The 20,195-nt window shown below is 43.5% G+C and overlaps 1 protein-coding gene across 3 annotated transcripts in view; it reads left to right on the plus strand.

Annotated features, from left to right (window-relative positions):
• The window catches only part of FMN2 (formin 2), a 262,967-nt gene that overhangs the window by 41,002 nt on the left and 201,770 nt on the right, over positions 1 to 20,195 (plus strand). For all 3 annotated transcript variants that reach the window (XR_012243937.1, XM_073627509.1, XM_073627510.1), the window contains exon 4: positions 15,534 to 15,595. Coding sequence is in view for 2 of the 3 variants with exons in the window: in XM_073627509.1 (XP_073483610.1) it covers positions 15,534 to 15,595 (62 nt within the window). In the remaining variant the exon portion in view is untranslated. The remainder of the gene's footprint in view (positions 1 to 15,533; positions 15,596 to 20,195) is intronic.

Raw genomic sequence — 20,195 nt, forward strand, 5'->3', positions numbered from 1 at the left:
AGTCGCACTCTTTTATCTGTCACAAAACCTCCGGAAGCACTAAATGTCCATTTGGAAAGCACGCTGAATGCAGGGCAACCTAGCAACTCAATTGCATACTGGGCAAGTTATGATCCCTGAGGCAGCCCCCTTCTCCACCGCTCCTCCTTCGACCAACAGAAGCTTCAAAACTAGCTTTTCCATGTAACCTACCAGAGTCTGGAAAGGTGTTACATAAACTCTTCTTTAAGGTATCCTCAAGACATTTCATCCTCTGCTCCCTTTGTGGGGATGATGAGTTCTGATACTTTCCCCCGGTGGTCAAGAAGGGTTGAACCCCAACCGATAATAATCCTTCTCCTTGATGCCACAAATTCTCAGGCTTTGAAGAATAAGGAAGCCTATGTACCACAAGTTTGTAGAGGCATGAGAAGCAGAGTCCTCATGGTCACTGAGGATTGGAGGCAGTGCCTAGGTTACAAACAAGATAGGGTCTGTAGGTTTGTTCTTAAGTTGAATTTGTTTGTAAGTCGGAACAGGTACATTTTTTAAGTGTAGCTCCAGCCAAAAAAAAATGTTTTTATGTTTTTTTGGATAGCATACGGACGGGTTAACACCCCTATACGATTTGTTTTGCTGTCTGTGCCCCTGTTCAGAAGATTTCACCTCACTTTCTGTCCCTATGATAATTGGATTTTGAAAATTTTGGGTTGTTGTGGAAACAAGGATTGGTGATAAATCTCCAGTGGAGACATCTTTTTCCCATAATAACTCTTACAGGTGTGAATTATCCTTCCTAGGGGTAGATTTCCTCTCACTTCCTGTTGTATCCCTCAGTTTGTAAGTAGGAGTCATTTGTAAGTCGAATGTTTGTAATCCGGGGACCGTCTGTACAGTACAGTATCTGGAACTACCTCTTTCCAGCCACGTACTACTCCCAAGGGAAAACCATCTCTTAAGGTTTGACATGTCTTCCTCCAAAACTGCCAGAATCCTCCTCCTTCCTTTCCACTTGTGTGTTCTGTGGCATTGCAAGAATTGTGTCTTCATAAAGCGGATCTTGAGAGGAAAGGAAGTCCTCCTCTTCCTCCCACTGCTCTGCCTCGAGTGCCCTTTCCATAATGCCAAGCAGAGTCTGCTCCAGCAGGAACACAACAAGGATTGTGTCATTGATGTGTGCATTGTCATGGCTCACCATACTTGTAGCCTCTTCAAAAGGTGACAGTGCAGTGCATGCATCCTTTATCAGCAGCCATTGGCGTGGGGAAAAAAAGCCAAGCTGCTCTGAGCCTGTCATTGTGCCATACTCACACAGGTACTCATTGACAGCCCTCTGCTGCATGTACAGCCACTGCAGCATTGCCAAAGTCAAGTTCCACCTGGTGGGCACGTCACAAATCAGGCGGTTTACAGGCAGGTGGAATTCCCGCTGAATTTTAGCCAACCAAACACTGGTTGTGTATGACCGCCTGAAATGGCTACAGACTCTTCTGGCCTTCTTCAGAAGTTCTTGCAACCCTGGGTAACCTGTTTAAGGATTGCTGCACCACCAAATTAAGGACATGTGTCAACTTTCCACGTCAAAGGGCAAACAGGAGGTTAGTGCCATTATCGCACACTGCCATTACTGGCTCAAGCTGGCATGGCATGAACCACCTCTGGGCCTGCCCCGGCAGAGCTAAAGGAATCTCTGCTCCGGTGTGGCTACTGTCCTCTAGACAGACCAGGTGAAGCACTGCATAGCATCTTTTAGCCTGACTAGATGAATAGCCTAGGGGATACTGGTGGTTCATAGGATAGTTCAGCAGAGGAGGGCATGGAGAAAGAGGAGGAGGAGGGGGTGGGGCTGAAAAATCTGGCATTATCACCACCAGCTGTATGGAGACATGGTGACAAAACAGACTCCAGCACTGAGCCCTGTCCCGCATCCTTCCTAGTTGAAGCAGAGTTACCCAGTGTTCTGTGAATAAAATATAGCGTCCCTGACCATGCTTGCTGGACCACGTGTCAGCAGTAATGTGGACCTTGCTGCTGACTGCCTTGCCCAACGATGCCACAACATTGCCTTCCACATGATGGTAAAGAGCTTGAAAGGCCTTACATGCAAAGAAATAGTGACTGGGAACCTGCCATTGTGGTACAGCACATTCTGCAAATTCACAGAATGGGGCAGAATCCACCAGACGGAAAGGCAGGAGTTGTAAAGCCAGCAGCTTGGACAAGCTGGAATTTAGATGCTAGGCATTTGGGTGTCAGTGACTGTATTTTTTTTTCACTGAAGCAGCTGGGACAGAAAAATTTGCCTACTATACTCTACAGCTGGTGATGTGCTACTGGCAGACATGCTGCAAGGACCTGTGACACCCTTCACAATATCATCATCCCTGACAGTGAAGGCTGCTGAGAGGTTAATGCGATATAGCTGAAGGTGAAAGGTGAGGAGTGAGGAGGAGAAGAATTGCATCCATTTTGTGTGGCTTTCAGGTGCTCTTGCCAATGGGCTGAGTGGTGGGAGGTTAAATGCCTTGTCAAGCATGTGGTACCCAAATGGCTTGTGTTTTTGCCACACCTGATCTGCTTGGGGCAAAGTTTGCAAATTGCAACAGTGCGATCGGCTGCACATGTGCTAAAAGAGGTCCAGACAGCTGAGCTGTGGGAAGTGGGCCAGGAGATAACAGCTCCACAATCTGATGGAATAGGGTGGCTGCTTTCTACTCTTCCACGATGGCTGCCTCTGGAAGACATCCTGCCTCCTTGGGGTTGTGCCACACCCTCACTTGCCTCCTCTGCCCTATCCGGCACCCAAGTCGTGTCAGTGACCTCATCATCATCCCCTCCATCCTCAACATCACTGGAGCCAACTTGGCAATACGCTGTGGCTGGGGGGAACATGATTGCCAATTTGTTGTTTATCAGTGTTCTCCCCTCTCTGTAGGCTCATGTTTCTACCTTCCTCAACCTCAGAGTCAGAACCAATATCAGAATAAAGTAATGCTTAGGCATCTTCAAGGACCAAGTGGCTGATGCTGTGGTCAAATAACTCAGCTGACTTCTCCATGCACGATGCTGGGGCTATTGCAGTAGTAACTGTAGACACGGAGGCAGAATAAGCTGCTCTGGCAGCTGCGGTGGACTGCGCACTAGTGCCAGCTTGAAGGGTCATAGAGGATGAGGAGGATGAGGATGGTTTAGTAAGCCAGTTCACCACCTCCTCTACATGCTGTAGCTGGATAGCACAGACAACTTCACTAAACAGAGACAAAGGTGCACTGCCCGAGGACGGACCACGTCCACTTTTGCTGTGGACACACAAGGGCATTGGAACATTTCCCTCTCCTTGTTGGCCTCCCAGATGTGATGGGGAGGCTTATTACCCAAATGTAATAGAGACGGAGAAATGTGTAATTGGCACTTTAATCAATGAAAAGTGGTGTTTGGTACACTTTAACTTGAGGACTGCCGCTGACAGAAATGTCAAAACTATAAAAAAATTAAAAAGAGGTAACAACAGTGCCGCAGTCATAAAAACTGTGGCTCACAATTTAAAAAAAGGGGGCAGGTACAGGACAAAAAAAATACCACCCAGCCAACCAAAAAAGGGGGGTTATACAGCACTGCATGCAGCACTAAATGTTATGTAATGCGGTGTAAAACACTGCACTACACAGACAAACTCCACTGACACACTACAGTATACTGCAGTAAAACTGCATTGACACTCTACAATATACTGCAGTAAAACTGCACTGATGCACTTCAATAAACTGCAGTAAAACTGCCCTGACACACTAAACTGACACACTTCAATATGCTGCAGTAGAACTGCCCTGACACACTACACTGACCCACTTCAATATAGTGCAGTAAAACTGCACGGACGCACTATACTGACACTACAGTAAAACTGCACGTACGCACTACACTTATGCTGCATTATCACTATATTCACACTACACTGACACTCACAATAGAATCACAGTAGCACACTATAGCACACTAACTTGCTAGTTGCAATGTACAGAGCAATGTTCTATCTATCTTCACTCCAATACCACACTGCAAATAGCTCCTCTGGGAGGGAACCTTTTATAGTGTGGGGTGGGTCTATAAGCAATGAGCCATGATTGGGCTAAGTCATCATGACTTTCTCCAATCATGGCTCTGACAGTGCTCTGTGCCCTGACTGGGCAAAGCCTTCATTGTGTCAGTCAATCAGGGCGGTGAGCGGTGCATTGTGGGGCGTTTGGCAGGCCGAACAACCAGTCGAACGCCCTGCCAATTCGGCCTGAATGGCTGAACAGCCAATGTTCATGCCGAACTTATGCTCGGCCTGAACCGTTCGCTGAACCATGTGGTGGCAGGCTAGTGGCACACTGCATCTGGTGGCTGTGGTGGCAGGCTAATGGCACACTGCATCTGGTGGCTGTGGTGGCAGGCTGCCACTGGTGGCTGTGGTGGCAGGCTAGTGCCACGCTGCATCTGGTGGCTGTGGTGACAGACTAGTGGCAAGCTGCATCTGGTGGCTGTGGTGGCGGGCTAGTGGCATGCTGCATCTGGTAGCTATGGTGGGAGGCTAGTGACATGCTACATCTGGTGACTGTGGTGGCAGGCTAGTGGCATGCTGCATCTGGTAGCTGTGGTGGCAGGCTGCCACTGGTGGCTGTGGTGGCAGGCTAGTGCCACGCTGCATCTGGTGGCTATGGTGACAGACTAGTGGCAAGCTGCATCTGGTGGCTGTGGTGGTGGGCTAGTGGCATGCTGCATCTGGTAGCTATGGTGGGAGGCTAGTGACATGCTATATCTGGTGACTGTGGTGGCAAGCTAGTGGCACGCTGCATCTGGTGGCTGTGGTGTCAAGCTAGTGGCACGCTGCATCTGGTGACTGTGGTGGCAGGCTAGTGACACGCTGATTCTGGTGGCTGTGGTGGCAGGCTACTGGCAAGCTGCATCTGGTGGCTGTGGTGGCAGACTGCATCTGATGGCTGTGACATCTGTGACATTGGCTTGGCTGACTACCCAATCCGGTTACTGAACTCTGGCTTGTTTTGACCATGCTTACTCTGTTTACCTTTTTACTATTATTATTAAACAAGTGTGATTTAACTATACTTCTGTCTCGGTCTGATTAATGGTTACTGATAGCTGCATTTGTTGGTTGTGGTTCCTGACTAGTGTCAGGCTGCATCTGGTGACTCTGGTAGCAGGCTGCATCTGATGGTTGTGGTGGCAGGTAATGGCAGGCTGCATCTCGTGACTGTGGTGGCAGGCTGCATCTGGTTGCTGTGGTGACAGGCTAGTGGACCACTGCATCTGGTGGCTGTGGTGAAAGGCTAGTGGCACACTGCATCTGGTGGCTGTGGTAGCAGGCTGCATCTGGTGGCAAGCTAATGACACACTGCATCTGGTGGCAGGCTACAGTGGCAAGTGACACGCTGCATCTGGTGGCAGAAAAACAAGCTGAGGGCTCCCACTGATTCTGCATTATGGTGAGTTGAACTGTTTCATTACATGACAGGATGATTGAACACTAACAACATCACCACCACTACCACAACAACAACCCCCCACCCCCCAAGTCTAGGAAAAATCTTCTTCCAAGAAACCAGTCCCTGGTGTCAAACAGGTTGGAGACTGCTGCTGTAGGTGACACAATCTTGTAAATATCATTGCCTGCCCAGTAGCCCTTCTGTTCTAGTTTTTTTGCTGTACATTTTTACATGTCAGAAATGTATTCATAGAGACTTGTAAAAATTACTGATATGTCCACCTTAAAGGGAAGGTGCACTTTTAATTGTTTTTATCTTCAGTGAGTTCCAATACCACCACCCAATTACCCTTAAAGCACAGCATATGCATGAAAATCCTCACTGCTGGGTCCTGCTTCTTCCATGCATCTCTGTCTTTTGGATTTAATAAAGTTTGAATCACATCAACAGAAACAGAACTCCACAATAAGGATGTTTAAGAAGATGCTGTGTAGTGCTAAGTAAGCCACACATCAAAATCTTGGGAACAAGTATGTGGCTTTTAAGGAAAATTGCATTTAGGGTTAGTGCACTAAAAATACGACTCTTCTCCATAAAATCATTAGGACTACTTAAAAAAAATAACGATACACTCTGAAAATCTCCCTGATAGGCAGGCCAACAACTGAAGGAGCTTGTGCAGCAGGCTGATACTACTGCTGCATATTGCAAGGCAGCAACTTAGCATTGTCAGCCTGCTACAGGAAGTGCTGTTACTGGCAGCATCTCTAGATAAAAACTTTTGAAACAAATTAACACAAAAATATTTATTTAGGAAAACTGAATGCAGTGAGACATTAAGGGAAACACTTTAAAAATTGATTTTCAGTGGATGTAAAAGAAGTCTATACACCCCATCCCAAATGGTAGTAGTGCTTATTCACTCTATTATAAGGATTTATGTAAAAGTGACAATTTATTTAGCTTTTTTAAGTTAAAGATAATACTATATGTAACATGACCACTAACACTTGTGAATGTGAAAGAAAGTTATGTCGCCACCTCCATTAACATTCACAGTGAAGGAGGGAGGAGCGGAAGATCTGTAAGTTCCTGTACCTGAGGGTTGTGAGGATGTGCTGGAAGGGGAAATTAAGGGAGTATGCATAATACTGAGGCAGTACTGCTTCTGCTGCTTTCGGGTGCCAACATTGCTGGCAGAGCAGCAATTTTAAGAGAGGCTGAATGGTGTCATTGGCCCCACCATAGGAATTAAGGTCATATTTGTGGGAATAGCTGGATATCCAGGTAAATTTTATGTATACACTAAGACTATGAAAAGGAAACTTAAAGCTTATCTATGGTCAAAATTTAAAATCATTATATTAATTTTGACATTAAGTTTTAATTATTTCTAACCTACTCCTATTCTTCTAAATGATCTTAAAATTTGTAAACATGCTTTGTGAAGAATCCCACACATTCACTTACTTGAATTGTGAAACCTATGTACTATGATCTTTGAGTAGGCACTATCACAGAATTCACAGAGCCTGCGTTCCAAATTATAGAGGTGCAGAGAGAAGGAGTTTCAGGAGGCAGAGTCAGTAAAGGAATTACTGCTTGCAGACAGCAAGGTACCATGGACTATGTAGTCCATAGAAATCAAAAACAAACAGCAGAGGAAAAGCTGCAAAGCATGCAGGAATCCAGGAAGTTTAGGAAAGCAATGGCCAGCAGTCACAGCACGAAAAAAGATTTTTCCTGGAAAACGCACCATAGCTAGGGCCTAGAGGAAGCCCTCGATCGGGATTGCAGTGGCGAAGAGCATTTTAGCTACCCTTTATGATCCATGAGAAAATGACCAACTATCTCCACGACTCCCACTCCAACTTCCTTAAAGTGTGTAGCCCGTGGTGGTCCTATGCTCTCCCCACTCTGCCCTCGACCAGCCTGGGTATTCCAGACCGCTGTAGAGTGCGGTCCAGCCCACACGTTCTTCCTTCTTCCCGCACTTAGTCTTGTCTATCCTTTTCTTTCTCATGAGTACTTGTCTTTCCCTTTTCCCCCCCTACTCCCTTCTCTTTCCCAAACCACCACCCCCCCCTTTTTTTTCTCCTCCCGACTCTTTATTTTTCCCCCTTCCCCAACTGAGGCTTGGACCTGAGCTCTACCTCCCCTATATTTAAAAAAAACAATTCTTTACCACTGAGGGATGGATAATCCCACCCCTTCTGCTCCACTCAGTTCTGGGCCACCATGCCCAGACACGTGTTGCCATTTCTGGCTTCAGGTGGTGGATGTTTTCACACTTTTGCTTTGATTAAGCCCCCAAAAAGTGTGTTTCTTTTATGTTTACATATCCTGTTAACTGTTTCAATCCCCTGAGTGGGATTTATATGCTAAGTTTGTACTTTGTTATGTTGTTATGTACCAGAAAAAAAAAAGAGAAAAGGAAAGATTTTTCAAGTAGGCGAATATTGGATTGTCAAATGTAACAATTTTTTCTATTGCTACTACAATGCTAATCTTATTAAATTAAGGCATAGGTTGTGACCATAGATTTTGTTTAATGTCAGTATGTAGGCATTCCCTAGCAGCTCCACATGGCCGAACTCTCCAAGCTGGGGCAGTAAACGAGGGCACAGTAAACTAGTCCTGAAACTGAACTAAGAATCAGTTCCCAGTCCTGGTACTCAGCACTGACACCTATGTCTGTCACATGCGTGCATGATGGTGGGTCCTGGACCCTCTTCACTCCATCCCCTGATCCACATCCATCTTCCCATGGCTGGAGCACACTCTCACGCAGGGTCCTGTGATTTATCATGGTTATAAGTTAGGGCTCTGCGAATCTAGCTGAACACCTGAGACTCATGAGGCTTGGAAGGACAACTACTTCTCTCAACCACCATCACCTTCTAGGCTGATTAGGCTTGCACTTTACACATGAAATTATTTATTCATCTCTGCACTTTACTCACCTTTTCCTAAGCTGTGCAATATGATTCCTTTGAAACACATTACTTGACTTCTTTTTCTTGCATGTACAATAATGAAGTATTACAGTGGATTTTTATAATGTTACTAAACATTAAGGGAACCATATGATTGTTATTACAACCCCAACGCGTGTTGCAGTAACAGTCCCAGACAACATGGTAACAGTTGCCAGAATAACTTTTTTATTTATTACAGATTCTTATATAGCACTGTCAATTTACGCAGCGCTTTACATATATATTGTATAGCAAAAAGAGAACACCAAATTTCAACACAGGATGGATCTGTGGAAATTTACTAAGTAGGGCAGTGCCATGTCCTAAATATATAGATAATTAACAAAAAAGGAAGTGGAAAAAATTTACTTTATAGGCACCAGTCATAAAATTAAATATAAATATTTTATTAAACACATAGTACACAAAACCAAAAACACGAACATATTAAAACATTGCAATTAAAGTGCAAAAGACTAGCTAGTTCTCTCTCAAAGGGGGACTCCAGAGAGGCATACCCTTGAAACAGGGATGTGTCCCTCTAATGAGAATAAAAGACATCAAACTTAAAAAAGCTCTACATGTTTCGCAAATGTATGCTTCTTCAGGAGCTCGTTTGAATAGTCTGTAGAGAAAAAAAGGAGAGAGAAAAAACGCACAAACAAAAAAATACATACAATTAATATTCACTTTAAACCTTTTGGTAGTATGTCTCAATCAGTAGCAGGGAGTACCATAGAGAAGCCAGCGGGTAGACTCCACACATGACATGCAAAAGGTGACAGACGTTCACATGTGGGGACGTGCCTGGTAGTAAAACCATAGAAAGTGTAGAAAAACACAACGGACAAGGCAGCAGAGAGACAAAAGGATTGTAATCTCGACTGCCAAGAATGAAATAAAAGTACTGTGTATAACCATACCAAGCTTAGAAAGTGGTAAAATAAGAGGTATCACTCCATGCATGGGGGGGGGGGAGCCAGGGGGGGTTTTGGGGGAAAAAAGGGGAAAGAAGGGTAAGGGAAGAGGGTGATGGTGGTAGAGAGCAAGCGTTTAGAACTTAGCCTACCTTAGAGGAAACAATAAAATATTGCCTCTAGATAACTGGGAGGTGTGCGTCGCACAATTAGGCTTAAAGATGGTGAGACTGTGCTTGATGATAAACAGCGCTGCTTCTAAGGAGTATATGCAGATATACATAAATGTAGGAGTGTGTATATATAAAAATATATATAGGGGTAGTACTAGAAAGCTATCATAGAGAATAGTTTAGCTATCATAAAGGTAAAATGGTATTAATAAAAGCATATAGAGTCTTATCTTATTAGAGGTAATTTAAACTGTGTAGACTATACAAGTCAAACAGAAGAATGTTCACTTCAAAAAACAGCCAGCAAGAGAAGGGAGGAAGAAAAGATTTTGTAAGGGTTTTAAATGCAGCCGTACAGTCAGTTTGGCACAAGCCAGATGGAAGCCATTTACAAAAAGAGAGATGCCTAAGTGTATCTGGATAGCAGCAATGCATAGAGTGTATATATTGTATATTCATATCAGTCGCTGCCCTCAAGGAGCTTACAATCCAGGGCCCCTAACTCACCTTTATGCACATACTAAGGCCAATTTAGATAGGAGCCAATCAACCTACCAGCATGTCTTTGGAGTGTGGAAGAAAACCCACACAGGCACAGGGAGAACATGCAAACTTCAAGCAGGTAGTGCCATGATTGGGATTCAAACCAATGACCCTGTGCTATTCAAGGTTCCACTAAAGCTATTCGGGAAGGTATGCTGTGGTGCTGGTTTACTTAAATTCTAACTCCAGGCAATTATTTTTTCCCATGCAGTGGGGCAATACATGTGTCAACTGCTGGTTTTGTCTAGAGGTGAGCACACAGAATATACTTACCTGATCCACTGATCCTCTGGAAAACTGCGTTCCCCACAGTCTAGCGGTGGACTGCTCCTGTCTATGGAGCATGCTCTGAGCATGCTGTCATCGGGAACAGTCCATTTTCAAGACCGCTGGAGCATGAGGGTGCTGGACCTGTCTTGTGTGGGGAGGATCAGTGGATCAGGTAAGTATATCTCCGCTGTCCTCTCCCCTAGAATAAAACAGTTAACCCGTGTAGTGTGAGCACAGCCCCACTGCACAAGAAAAAAATATATGTAAGACTTTGGGGTCAATTCACTAACGTTCACCGCATGCGATAAGGGTATCATGTTACTCATTTGCATAAATTATCGCATGCAGTAAATTAGTCCAATTCATAAAAAAAGAATAACTATTATGTGGTATTTACCAAAAAAAATTAAAAATGTGCCACTAAATATTGCATAAAAATCTCTTAAGTCCAATTCACAAATGAACCAGAGAGTAAAAAAGCATGCGATAATTGCCACCAGCGTTTTGCTGGTGGTATCACATGCGGTATTTGTCAAAACACAGCCCTGGGGCTCAGGGGACCCCCAGGCTGTTTTTTGACTAATAGCTGGTTGCTAAGCAGCGGGCCGGGAACCTGGCTGCTGCATCCTTAAGAACAGATGACTCATCAGCTGTCAGCGGGCTTCCCCACTAACAGCTGATTGTACGAAAAAAAGCAGACAATTAAAAAGTATGGAAAAAAATCGACGTGGGGTCCCCCCCTCAGTCCATACCAGGCCCTTATCCGAGCATGCAGCCCGGCAGGTCAGGAAAGGGGGAATACGAGCGAGTGCCCCCCTGGAACCATACTAGGCCACATGCCCTCAACATGGGTGGGTGGGTGCTTTGGGGCTGGGAAGGGGGCCAATCGGAATCTGGAAGCTCCTTTTACGAAGAGGCCCCCAGATCCCAGCTCACCCTATGTTAATGAGTATACCCGCAGACTCCCACAACCACCTGCCACGGTTTTGGGGATGAGGCCCTTGTCCCAATCAACATGGGGACAGGGTGCTTTGGGTGGGGGGGCAGAGCCCCCTTTGCCCAAAAGCACCCACCCCCCATGTTATGGCCATTTGGCCTGGTATGCTTAAGGAAAGGGGGGCGCTCGCTCATCCCCTCCTTTCCTGACCTGCCAGGCTGCATGCTTGGACAAGGGTCTGGTATGGACTGGGGGGGACCCCATGCTGTTTTGGTTTTTTTTTTCATACTTTTTAATTGTCAGCTTTTTTTACATTCAGCTGTCAGAGGAAAACCCGCTGACAGCTGATGAGTCATCAGATGTTTAGGACGCTGTGGCTGGCTTCCAGGCATTCTCCTTAGCAACCAGCCCAAAGCGGTAAATTACCGCAATAACAAATGCGGTATTTAACGCCAAATTGAACAAATACCGTAATCAGCATTTAACTCAAAATTCTTAGTGAATTGAACACTTGCACAATTGTTACCACATGCAGTATTTTACCGCATATTATTAGCCATTATTTAACTCTTAGTGAATTGACCCCAATATTTCTATTCAGAAAAAAACAAGCTCTTAAAGAGGAGCTCCACCTTAAAAAAAAATATTAAAAGCCAGCAGCTACAAATACTGCAGCTGCTGACTTTTAATAAATGGACACTTACCTCTCCCAGGGTCCAGCGATGTCGGCAGCCGCAGCCGATCGATCGTCTCTTGGCTGCCCCCACCACCATCCTCGGTCAGGGAATCAGGAAGTGAAGTGTTGCGGCTTCACTGCCCGATTCCCTACTGCGCAGGCGCGAGTCATGCTGCTTGTCTTCACTGGTCCTCGTTGTGTTCTGGGAACTGTGTGTTTCCCAGAACACAACGGGGGGGGGGTATCTGCAGCTATTTTGCGGCTATCTAAGCCCAGAAGTGGGTGCAGATACCTGTATCAGACAGGTTTCTGCACCCCCCTCCCCCCTGAAAGGTGCCAATTGTGGCACCGGAGGGGGGGAGGAAATCCGATGAGTGGAAGTTCCACTTTAGGGTGGAAATCCGCTTTAATAACATTAATATGCATTAATGCAATTGCTGACATCATGCTAAGCTCCTTTACAGTTATATATGAAAAAATGTAAAGTTAAAGTGGAATGTCAGCCAAAAACTAACCAACTCTAACTCTGCTGGCAGCCATATTCTAAGAATCTATCTAACCCTGTAAGGCAAAAACCACTATAAATACCTTTTCTGAAGCCGATCTGGTCCGGTGTCCAGTGGCGGATGCTGTGTGCAGAAGACAGCCGACAATGGCTGGGAAATGCCTTGAAAGTCAACACTTACTATGGGGCTTCTGTCTTCAGCTGCCTCTCCTGCACGCGCCTACACAGTGAAGCCACCGCTGACAGCTCAGTGTGGGACAGGACTGGAGCCGCTGCAGAAAAGGTATGTATAGCGATTTTTGCTTTAAAGAGTTAGATAGAGCAGTCTTAGCATGTGGCTGCCAGCGGCAAATACAAAGAATGGGATCTCTCGGATATATAAAATACTTGTGAGAATGAAGGGGGCGGAAATACCACCGTTCATAGTGAAATGGAAATAGGAACTTGGAAAGCGAGAGGAAGATCTACATTTGGAGAAAATATTAACCACTTCAATACAGGGCACTTATACCCCTTCCTGCGCAGACCAATTTTCAGCTTTCAGCGCTGTCGCACTTTGAATGTCAATTGCGCAGTCATGCTACACTGTACCCAAACTAAATTTTTATCATTTTGTTCCCACAAATAGAGCTTTCTTTTGGTGGTATTTGATCACCTCTGCGATTTCTATTTTTTGCTAAACAAACGAAAATTTTGAAAAAAATAATAGTTTTGCTTTTGTTTCTGTTAAAAAATTTTGTAAATAAGTAAGTTTTCTCTTTCACTGATGGGCACTGATAAGGCAGCACTGACAGGCACTGATAAGGCGGAACCGATGAGGTGGCACCAATGAGCGGGCACTGACGGGCACTGACGATGGGCACTGATATGCGGCACTGATGGGCACTGGTAGGTGGCACTAATGGGTGGCACTGATATGCAGCACTGATGGGCATTGATAGGCAGCACTAATAGGCACTCATGGGTGGCACTGGGTGGCACTGATGGGCACTGATAGGTGACACTGATGGGCACTGAAAGACTTCAAAGATGGGTTCTTATGGGTGGCACTGATAGGCAGCACTGATGGACACTGATAGGCGGCACTGCTGGGCACTGATGGGCACTGATAGGCAGCACTGATGGGCACTGATACGTGGCACTGATGGGCACTGATACGTGGCACTGTAATGAGGCACTGATAGGCATCCCTGGTGGCACTGGCAGTGGTAGGCATTGTGAGTGGGCACTGATTGGCAGCTGCCTGGGCATTGATTGGCAGCTGCCTGGGCACAGATTAGTATTTCGCTGGGGGTCTAGGGGGCATACCTGGTCCGGTGTGGATGGCCATCCTGGTGGTCCTGGGCGGCTTCCCTGGTGGTCCTGGTTGGGATCTGACGGGGGGCTGTGCTGATAAACAATCAGCACAGACCCCCCTGTCAGGAGAGCAGCCGATCGGCTCTCCTCTACTCGCGTCTGTCAGACGCGAGTGAGGAAAAGCCGATCACCGGCTCTTCCTATTTACATCGTGATCAGCTGTGATTGGACACGGCTGATCACATGGTAAAGAGTCTCCGTCAGAATGACTCTCAGACTGACACACCGCAACAACGATCGCCACGATGCGCGCCCCCGGGGGCGCACAGCAGCTTAATATCCTGATCACGTCATATGACGTCCGGTCGGGATATTGAAACCACTTTGCCGCCGTCATTTTGCTATATGGCGGGCGGCAAGTGGTTAAAAATGGTACACAACACGGCAATAGATAGTAATACCATAGAAATTAACTACAAATATATTTCACGTTGGTATATAACACCAGAGATAGCACACAAATACCAAGGTGGGGCATCATGGCTTTGCTGGCGGGGATGCAAGGCTATGGGAACCATGGTCCACATATGGTGGACATGCCCAAAGATTAAAAAATACTGGAAAGTGGTGTTGCAGGTGATAAAGGAGATTACTAACATAGACATATCTGAGGAACCTTGGAGGTGTTTGTTTCATGGGGTTAAAGTGTCAATAAAGCAGTATAGGAAAACATTGATACCCCATCTAATGAACGCAGCCAAAAGTTTCTTACCTCGACAGTGGCAAGAATTTGAAAGCCCCACGATGGGAAGTTGGTGCAAAAAAATAAATGATATATACATATATATATAACATGGAATACTTAAGAAGTAGTGGAGAAGAGGAAATGGAAGGATTTGAAAATAAGTAAAAAGTGTGGATGGAATTTAAGCAGACAAGGAGATATGCAGAAGTGATGGGAGCAGAGGAAGAGGAGAGACAGGGAGAAACGGGAGACAACAAGTAGCAAAAGAGGGAGGGGGGTGGATGGGAGGGGGGGCAAGAGGGATTGGATAATTAATAAAGAGATTGAAAAAAAAAGAATGTGGCTGCCAGTAGATTTAGAGTTAGTTCGTTTTTGGCTGAACTTCTATTGGTTTATCTGCAACAGCTCGCTTATGTTTACATGCATACAGGCAGTCCCCGACTTACGAACACAATAGGGACTGTAGGTTTGTTCTTAAGTGGAATTTGTGTGCAAGTCAGAATAGTGCATGCAATAGTGTAACTTCAGCCTGTGCAGGGATGTGGGATGTTCCGGGCACTTCTGAGTATGCAGTTATGTTATCTAGAGCTTTTCTGGCCATGCAGTACATGTAGTACATGTAGTACTGCAGTACGGGATGTGTCCGGCACTGCAAGATAGCTGCTCGGAGGTATACAGGACCAGCATGGAGCACAAGCGGCCAGCATTGAGTCCGTTCGTGAGTAGGAGTCGTTCGTAACTCGGGAGTTCATAACTTGGGGACTGCCTGTATTTTTCCTTTACATCAGTATCTTGCATATACAGTAATCTGGCCAAAAATGCACATATGTGCTTCTATGTATGTTGCAGAGCTTAAAGGGGGAGAGCAAAAGATACAAATTAAAGGTATGAAATCCACAGGATAAGAATGAATTAAAAGCATATAATCAAACATTATTTTGGTAATAGTATTCTGTGTGTAAGAGACATATCTATGGAGTTTCCTTTCATCTTCATAAACATGTATTTTACAAATTTATTTTTATCAGAGAAATGCTCATCCGGATTTGGACTTTCTGAAAAACCAAGAGAATTTGCAAAGGAACATGAGGTGAGCATTCAGCTTATAGGTGTGTAAAAAATATTATTTCTAAACTGTCTATATCATGAGTATATGAGTATCATAGTTTTTGTTTGGTTACTTTTCATGTGTAACACCAGTTTATGAATAGGTTGAGCAAGATACAATTTTTTTTTATTGTTGTTAGGTAAAAGTTTAAAATACACAGTACCTGATAACAAACTTTGTAACTTTGTAGTTGAAGCAACAAACCTTATGTTATACTTTGGATTAATACAATTTGTTCTTTCCCTGAGTTCATAGAAACGTGCAGTAATATGAATGATGCACAGCATACAGACCCCTTTCTTGAATGACTCTAGATTCCATACCTCTGCCTTTCTACCCTTTTTCTTCTTTCTCTTTCCTTTTCTCCACCTTACGATTAAAGCTCATTATCAGAATTTATTTGACCTATATACACTCTACCTGTAAACAATATATATAGTAGGTATAAATCATTTAAATACCTACAAAAGTAACTAAGGAAATGATATATATCTTTAATTTAGGTTTACGTGAACCCAATGTTTAATATTTGAAATTTCATGATATTTACCTATATAATCCCTACTGTAAAACAATGAGCTTACTTTATAGATCCTTGTAAACTTACTTTATGTATCTTTATAATATTGTATACTCAATAAACTTCTTTTGACAAGGAATGACTCTAGATTCAACAAAGGGCGTTTTCTAATTTTCAAGAAATCCACTCTGTGCTCCATTCACTAAAGTAGATTGCATACGGTATTTAGGTGTCCGTACACATTTTCCCTAAATATCGCATGTGATCCCGAAACTACCGTATTTACTGCAAAACACTGAAAACACTCGGTAAATACGGTATGAAAAGGCATTAAACTCAATTCACAGAAGTAAAAAAAATATTAAAAGCATGTGGTAATTAAGCAGTGGTCCAGGCATGCGGTATTTAAAGAATTTAAAAATATAATTGCCAAATTTGAGTAGTCTCTGCCTTTTTTGATCAGTTCTCTCAACAGTAATGCATCATAACCTAACCTATAGAAAAATGGAAATCATTGGGGTTGATTTACTTAAAGTACAACTAAAGGAAAAACTATTTTTTTAGTTTTTGATAGAGCGGAAGTGGATTAGAACACCTGTCAGGTTTTTATTGTTGTCTGTGCTCCCATTAGGGAGATTCACACTATTTGTCCTGTTTACGATTATCATTGAAAGTGAAAGTAAAAGAACTTCCCAAATTTTGAGTTGTCCCTAGAAAAGTAACAGAGGGCAAATCTTCCAATGGGGACGCAGATGTAAAAAGAAAGGAAAAAACCTGACAGGGGTTATAACCCTGCTTACGCTATCCAAAATGGAAAAAAAAGTTTTGCCTATTGTTCTACTTTAAGGCAAATAGACTGTGCAATTTGCAATTTGCTACAGAGCTTAGTACATGAGGTAAAGCTTCACTTTACAAAGAATACCAATCACATACAATGCAGAGTGCTCAGTCTATGTGCCTTTAGTAAATCCACCCCAATATGTTTGATAAATCCACACCATTGCATTTAGTAAATCCACCCCATTACATGTAGTAAAATATACTTATTTTCTCCTGTCATTTCAACAGATTCTTAGCGACTTTGTGAATATTGTAAAGTTTGGGGGTTGTTTAGCTCAAGTGTAGCACCCGCTAGCGAGAACAGTCCACACAAATGATTCCTTTTCAGGGCTTTTTGGCCCACTTTTATTAAAGAAAAACAAACAAGGTTCCCGCCAGAGTGGTTTCCCTCACAGGGGTTTTTCACCGCTAGCAACAAATAAAAGGATGTTCAGCCTCCTGGCTTACACATGCAGCATTGCAAACAAAAATACAGAGCCACCTGGCTCTCTTCAGCAGTAGATGCTCCACTGCTCAGGCTCCCACACGGAGCTCTCCTGACTACTGTCAGCGACCTCAGACTCAGGTCTCTGGCTTCTCTAGTGCACACCTGCACTCTCTGGACTCCTCAGGAGGGTGGAGCCCAGAACCATGGTCCTGACTCTACTATAAGGCCCACACACACCTGAACAATCAGTGTGCCAGTGAGTCTCAAAACCCTAACCTAGGACAGGGGATTTCATCCCACCCAGATCTCTGAGAAATCCCCGGGCTCCAGGTCCCAAAGTGGACTTTAGTAAATAATGAGGAAACTAAAAAGCCAGTTTCCTCCCAAACAAGCAAATACACTGGAGCCCCTCAACCTGCCTGGTTGAAAATCTTGTATTCATACACTGGTGGGGTACCTCACTACCACAATATACAAGCATATACATCATTTGCTGCAAAAAGACCTCTCAATCACCCCAAACATAATACAATATACATAGCACAATGGTCTAATCCCTTGTTTACTTATTCACAATTATTTTTAGAGATATCTTCCCACATATATGTTCCCACTGACATCATTGATCTTTTTAGCTACTGTATCTATATGGGGGTAATTCTTCCCAGTGACCAAAAGTGTAAGAAGCATTCTTCTCATTTACCATCACATGAATGTATCATGATGAGTTGTAAATATAGTCATTTTTAGCAGGGTTTGTTGAGACTGGAAAAATATTTCATGGGTTCCTCTGTGTTGAAAAGGTTGAGAAAGGCTGCTTGAAAGTGTAACTAAAGGCAAAACTTTCTTTTTAATTTTGGGAGTAATGGAGGGTTAGAACCCTGTCAGTTTTTTAAAATACTTTAAGCCATCACTTCCTGTCCCATTCTCAAAACACAAAGTGAGAAGAAATGCAAATTCCATGGGGTCTTCCAGGTCACCAGAACTAGTGTCCCCTTCGGAAAATTCCCCCTCTATTATTTTTCTGGGGACAACCCAAAATTTGTGACTTTTTTTATTTCACTTTGAGTAATGGTAAACAGGACAAAGAGAGAGTGAATCTAAAAACAAAATATCTTTATAAATGTCAAATATTTAATGAAAATAGTATCAAAAGTCATACACATATATAAATACCCTTCTTCCACCAATAAAAAAGAAAACATTATCTTTTTTTATTGGTGGAAGAAGGGTATTTATATACAGTATGTGTGTGATTTTTGGTACTATTTTCATTTAATATTTGACATTTATAAAGATATTTTTTAAGGATGTTTCCTGTGAAAACAGCTTCCCTTTGATTGGTATTCTAGTCTCATTTTTTCTTTTGTATTAACACATATGCTGCAGGGATAGCACTAACTTAGTGAGTTGGCATATTTCTACAGTTTAAACCATTTTACCTATTTATTAACAATAAAAACTGACTGATATCGCATGAGAAATAATACTGCATGGTTTAATGAGATAAATACCACATATTTCAGAAAAATACAGCATTTGGTATTTTAGAAGGATTTTTAGTGAATGGCAATTAGTTTTTTTTAAAAATGCGGTATTTTACTGCATTTCTTAAAGCAGAAGATACCGCTTGGTGAATGTGTCCCAGTGTCACATATCAGCACTAAAACACCATAAACTAGCATTTATTGTGTTCCTTGGGTACTGTTCCACTGCACTGAGCCAATTTCAGATTTTAGGAATGTGGTCAGAAGGAGGACCATTGGTAAAATGTGAAAAAGCACCAGCAGTTTCTTAAACACTTTTGTATTGTGATTCATTCAATATTTTTCTGCCAGTTATGGAATATTTTTCCACTTTTTATACATAGAAATGCCTTGGAATGTGAACAAAAAGAAACAAACGTTATGCTTCAATATAGTTCTTGTTGTATAATGCCACAAGCTTTAAAATAAAACAAAGCCTTGATTTTTGCTTATCGTACCTATTATTTTCAATTGTTTAAGAACAACTAAAGGCAAAACTTATATTTTTTTTTTGGACAGAGTTGAGATGGGTTAGAACACATGTACGTTTATTGCTGTCCGTGCCCCCATTAAGGAGATTCACCTTCTCTATCTGTTCTGTTTACCATTATCATTGAAAGTGAAAATAAAATAAAATCTAAAATTTTGGGTTGTCCCCAGAAAAGTAACAGAGGGGAAATCTTCCAATGGGGACACTAGTTCTGGTGACATGGGGGTCCCCAAGGGATTCCCTTAATTTTCAGGGATTTCCTCTCACTTCCTGTTGTGGCTATGGGACAGGAAATGAAGGGAAATCTCCCCGTTGGGACACAGATGGCAAAAAATAAACCTGACAGTGGTTATAACCCTCCCTTGCTCTATCCAAAATGAAAACAAAAGTTTGCCTATAGTTCTAGTTTAATATTACATTTAATTAAAGAGGTTGTAAAGGATCAACCCTCTGTGTGCGGTAGCCCCCTCCCCCTCAGCTCCTCCTAATACTTACCTGAGTCCCAGGTCTCTTTCTCCTCATTGGCTGAGACAGCAGCAGGAGCCATTGGCTTCTGCTACTGTCTATTACAGCCAGTGAGCCAATTAGGAGAGAGTGGGGGGCACACAGGGTAGCAGCTCAGAAGCTCAGGAGCTGCTTGCTATGGGGGCACTTGGCAGTAGGGAGGGGCCACGAGCGCCGGAAGAGGACACGAGAAGAGGAGGATCGTGGCTGCTCTGTGCAAAACTACTGCGCGGAGCAAGTAAGTATAACATGTTTGTTATTTTTATTTTATTTTT

The sequence above is a fragment of the Aquarana catesbeiana genome, linkage group LG04 (genome assembly GCF_042186555.1).
Source record: "Aquarana catesbeiana isolate 2022-GZ linkage group LG04, ASM4218655v1, whole genome shotgun sequence".
NCBI classification, from domain to species: domain Eukaryota; kingdom Metazoa; phylum Chordata; class Amphibia; order Anura; family Ranidae; genus Aquarana; species Aquarana catesbeiana.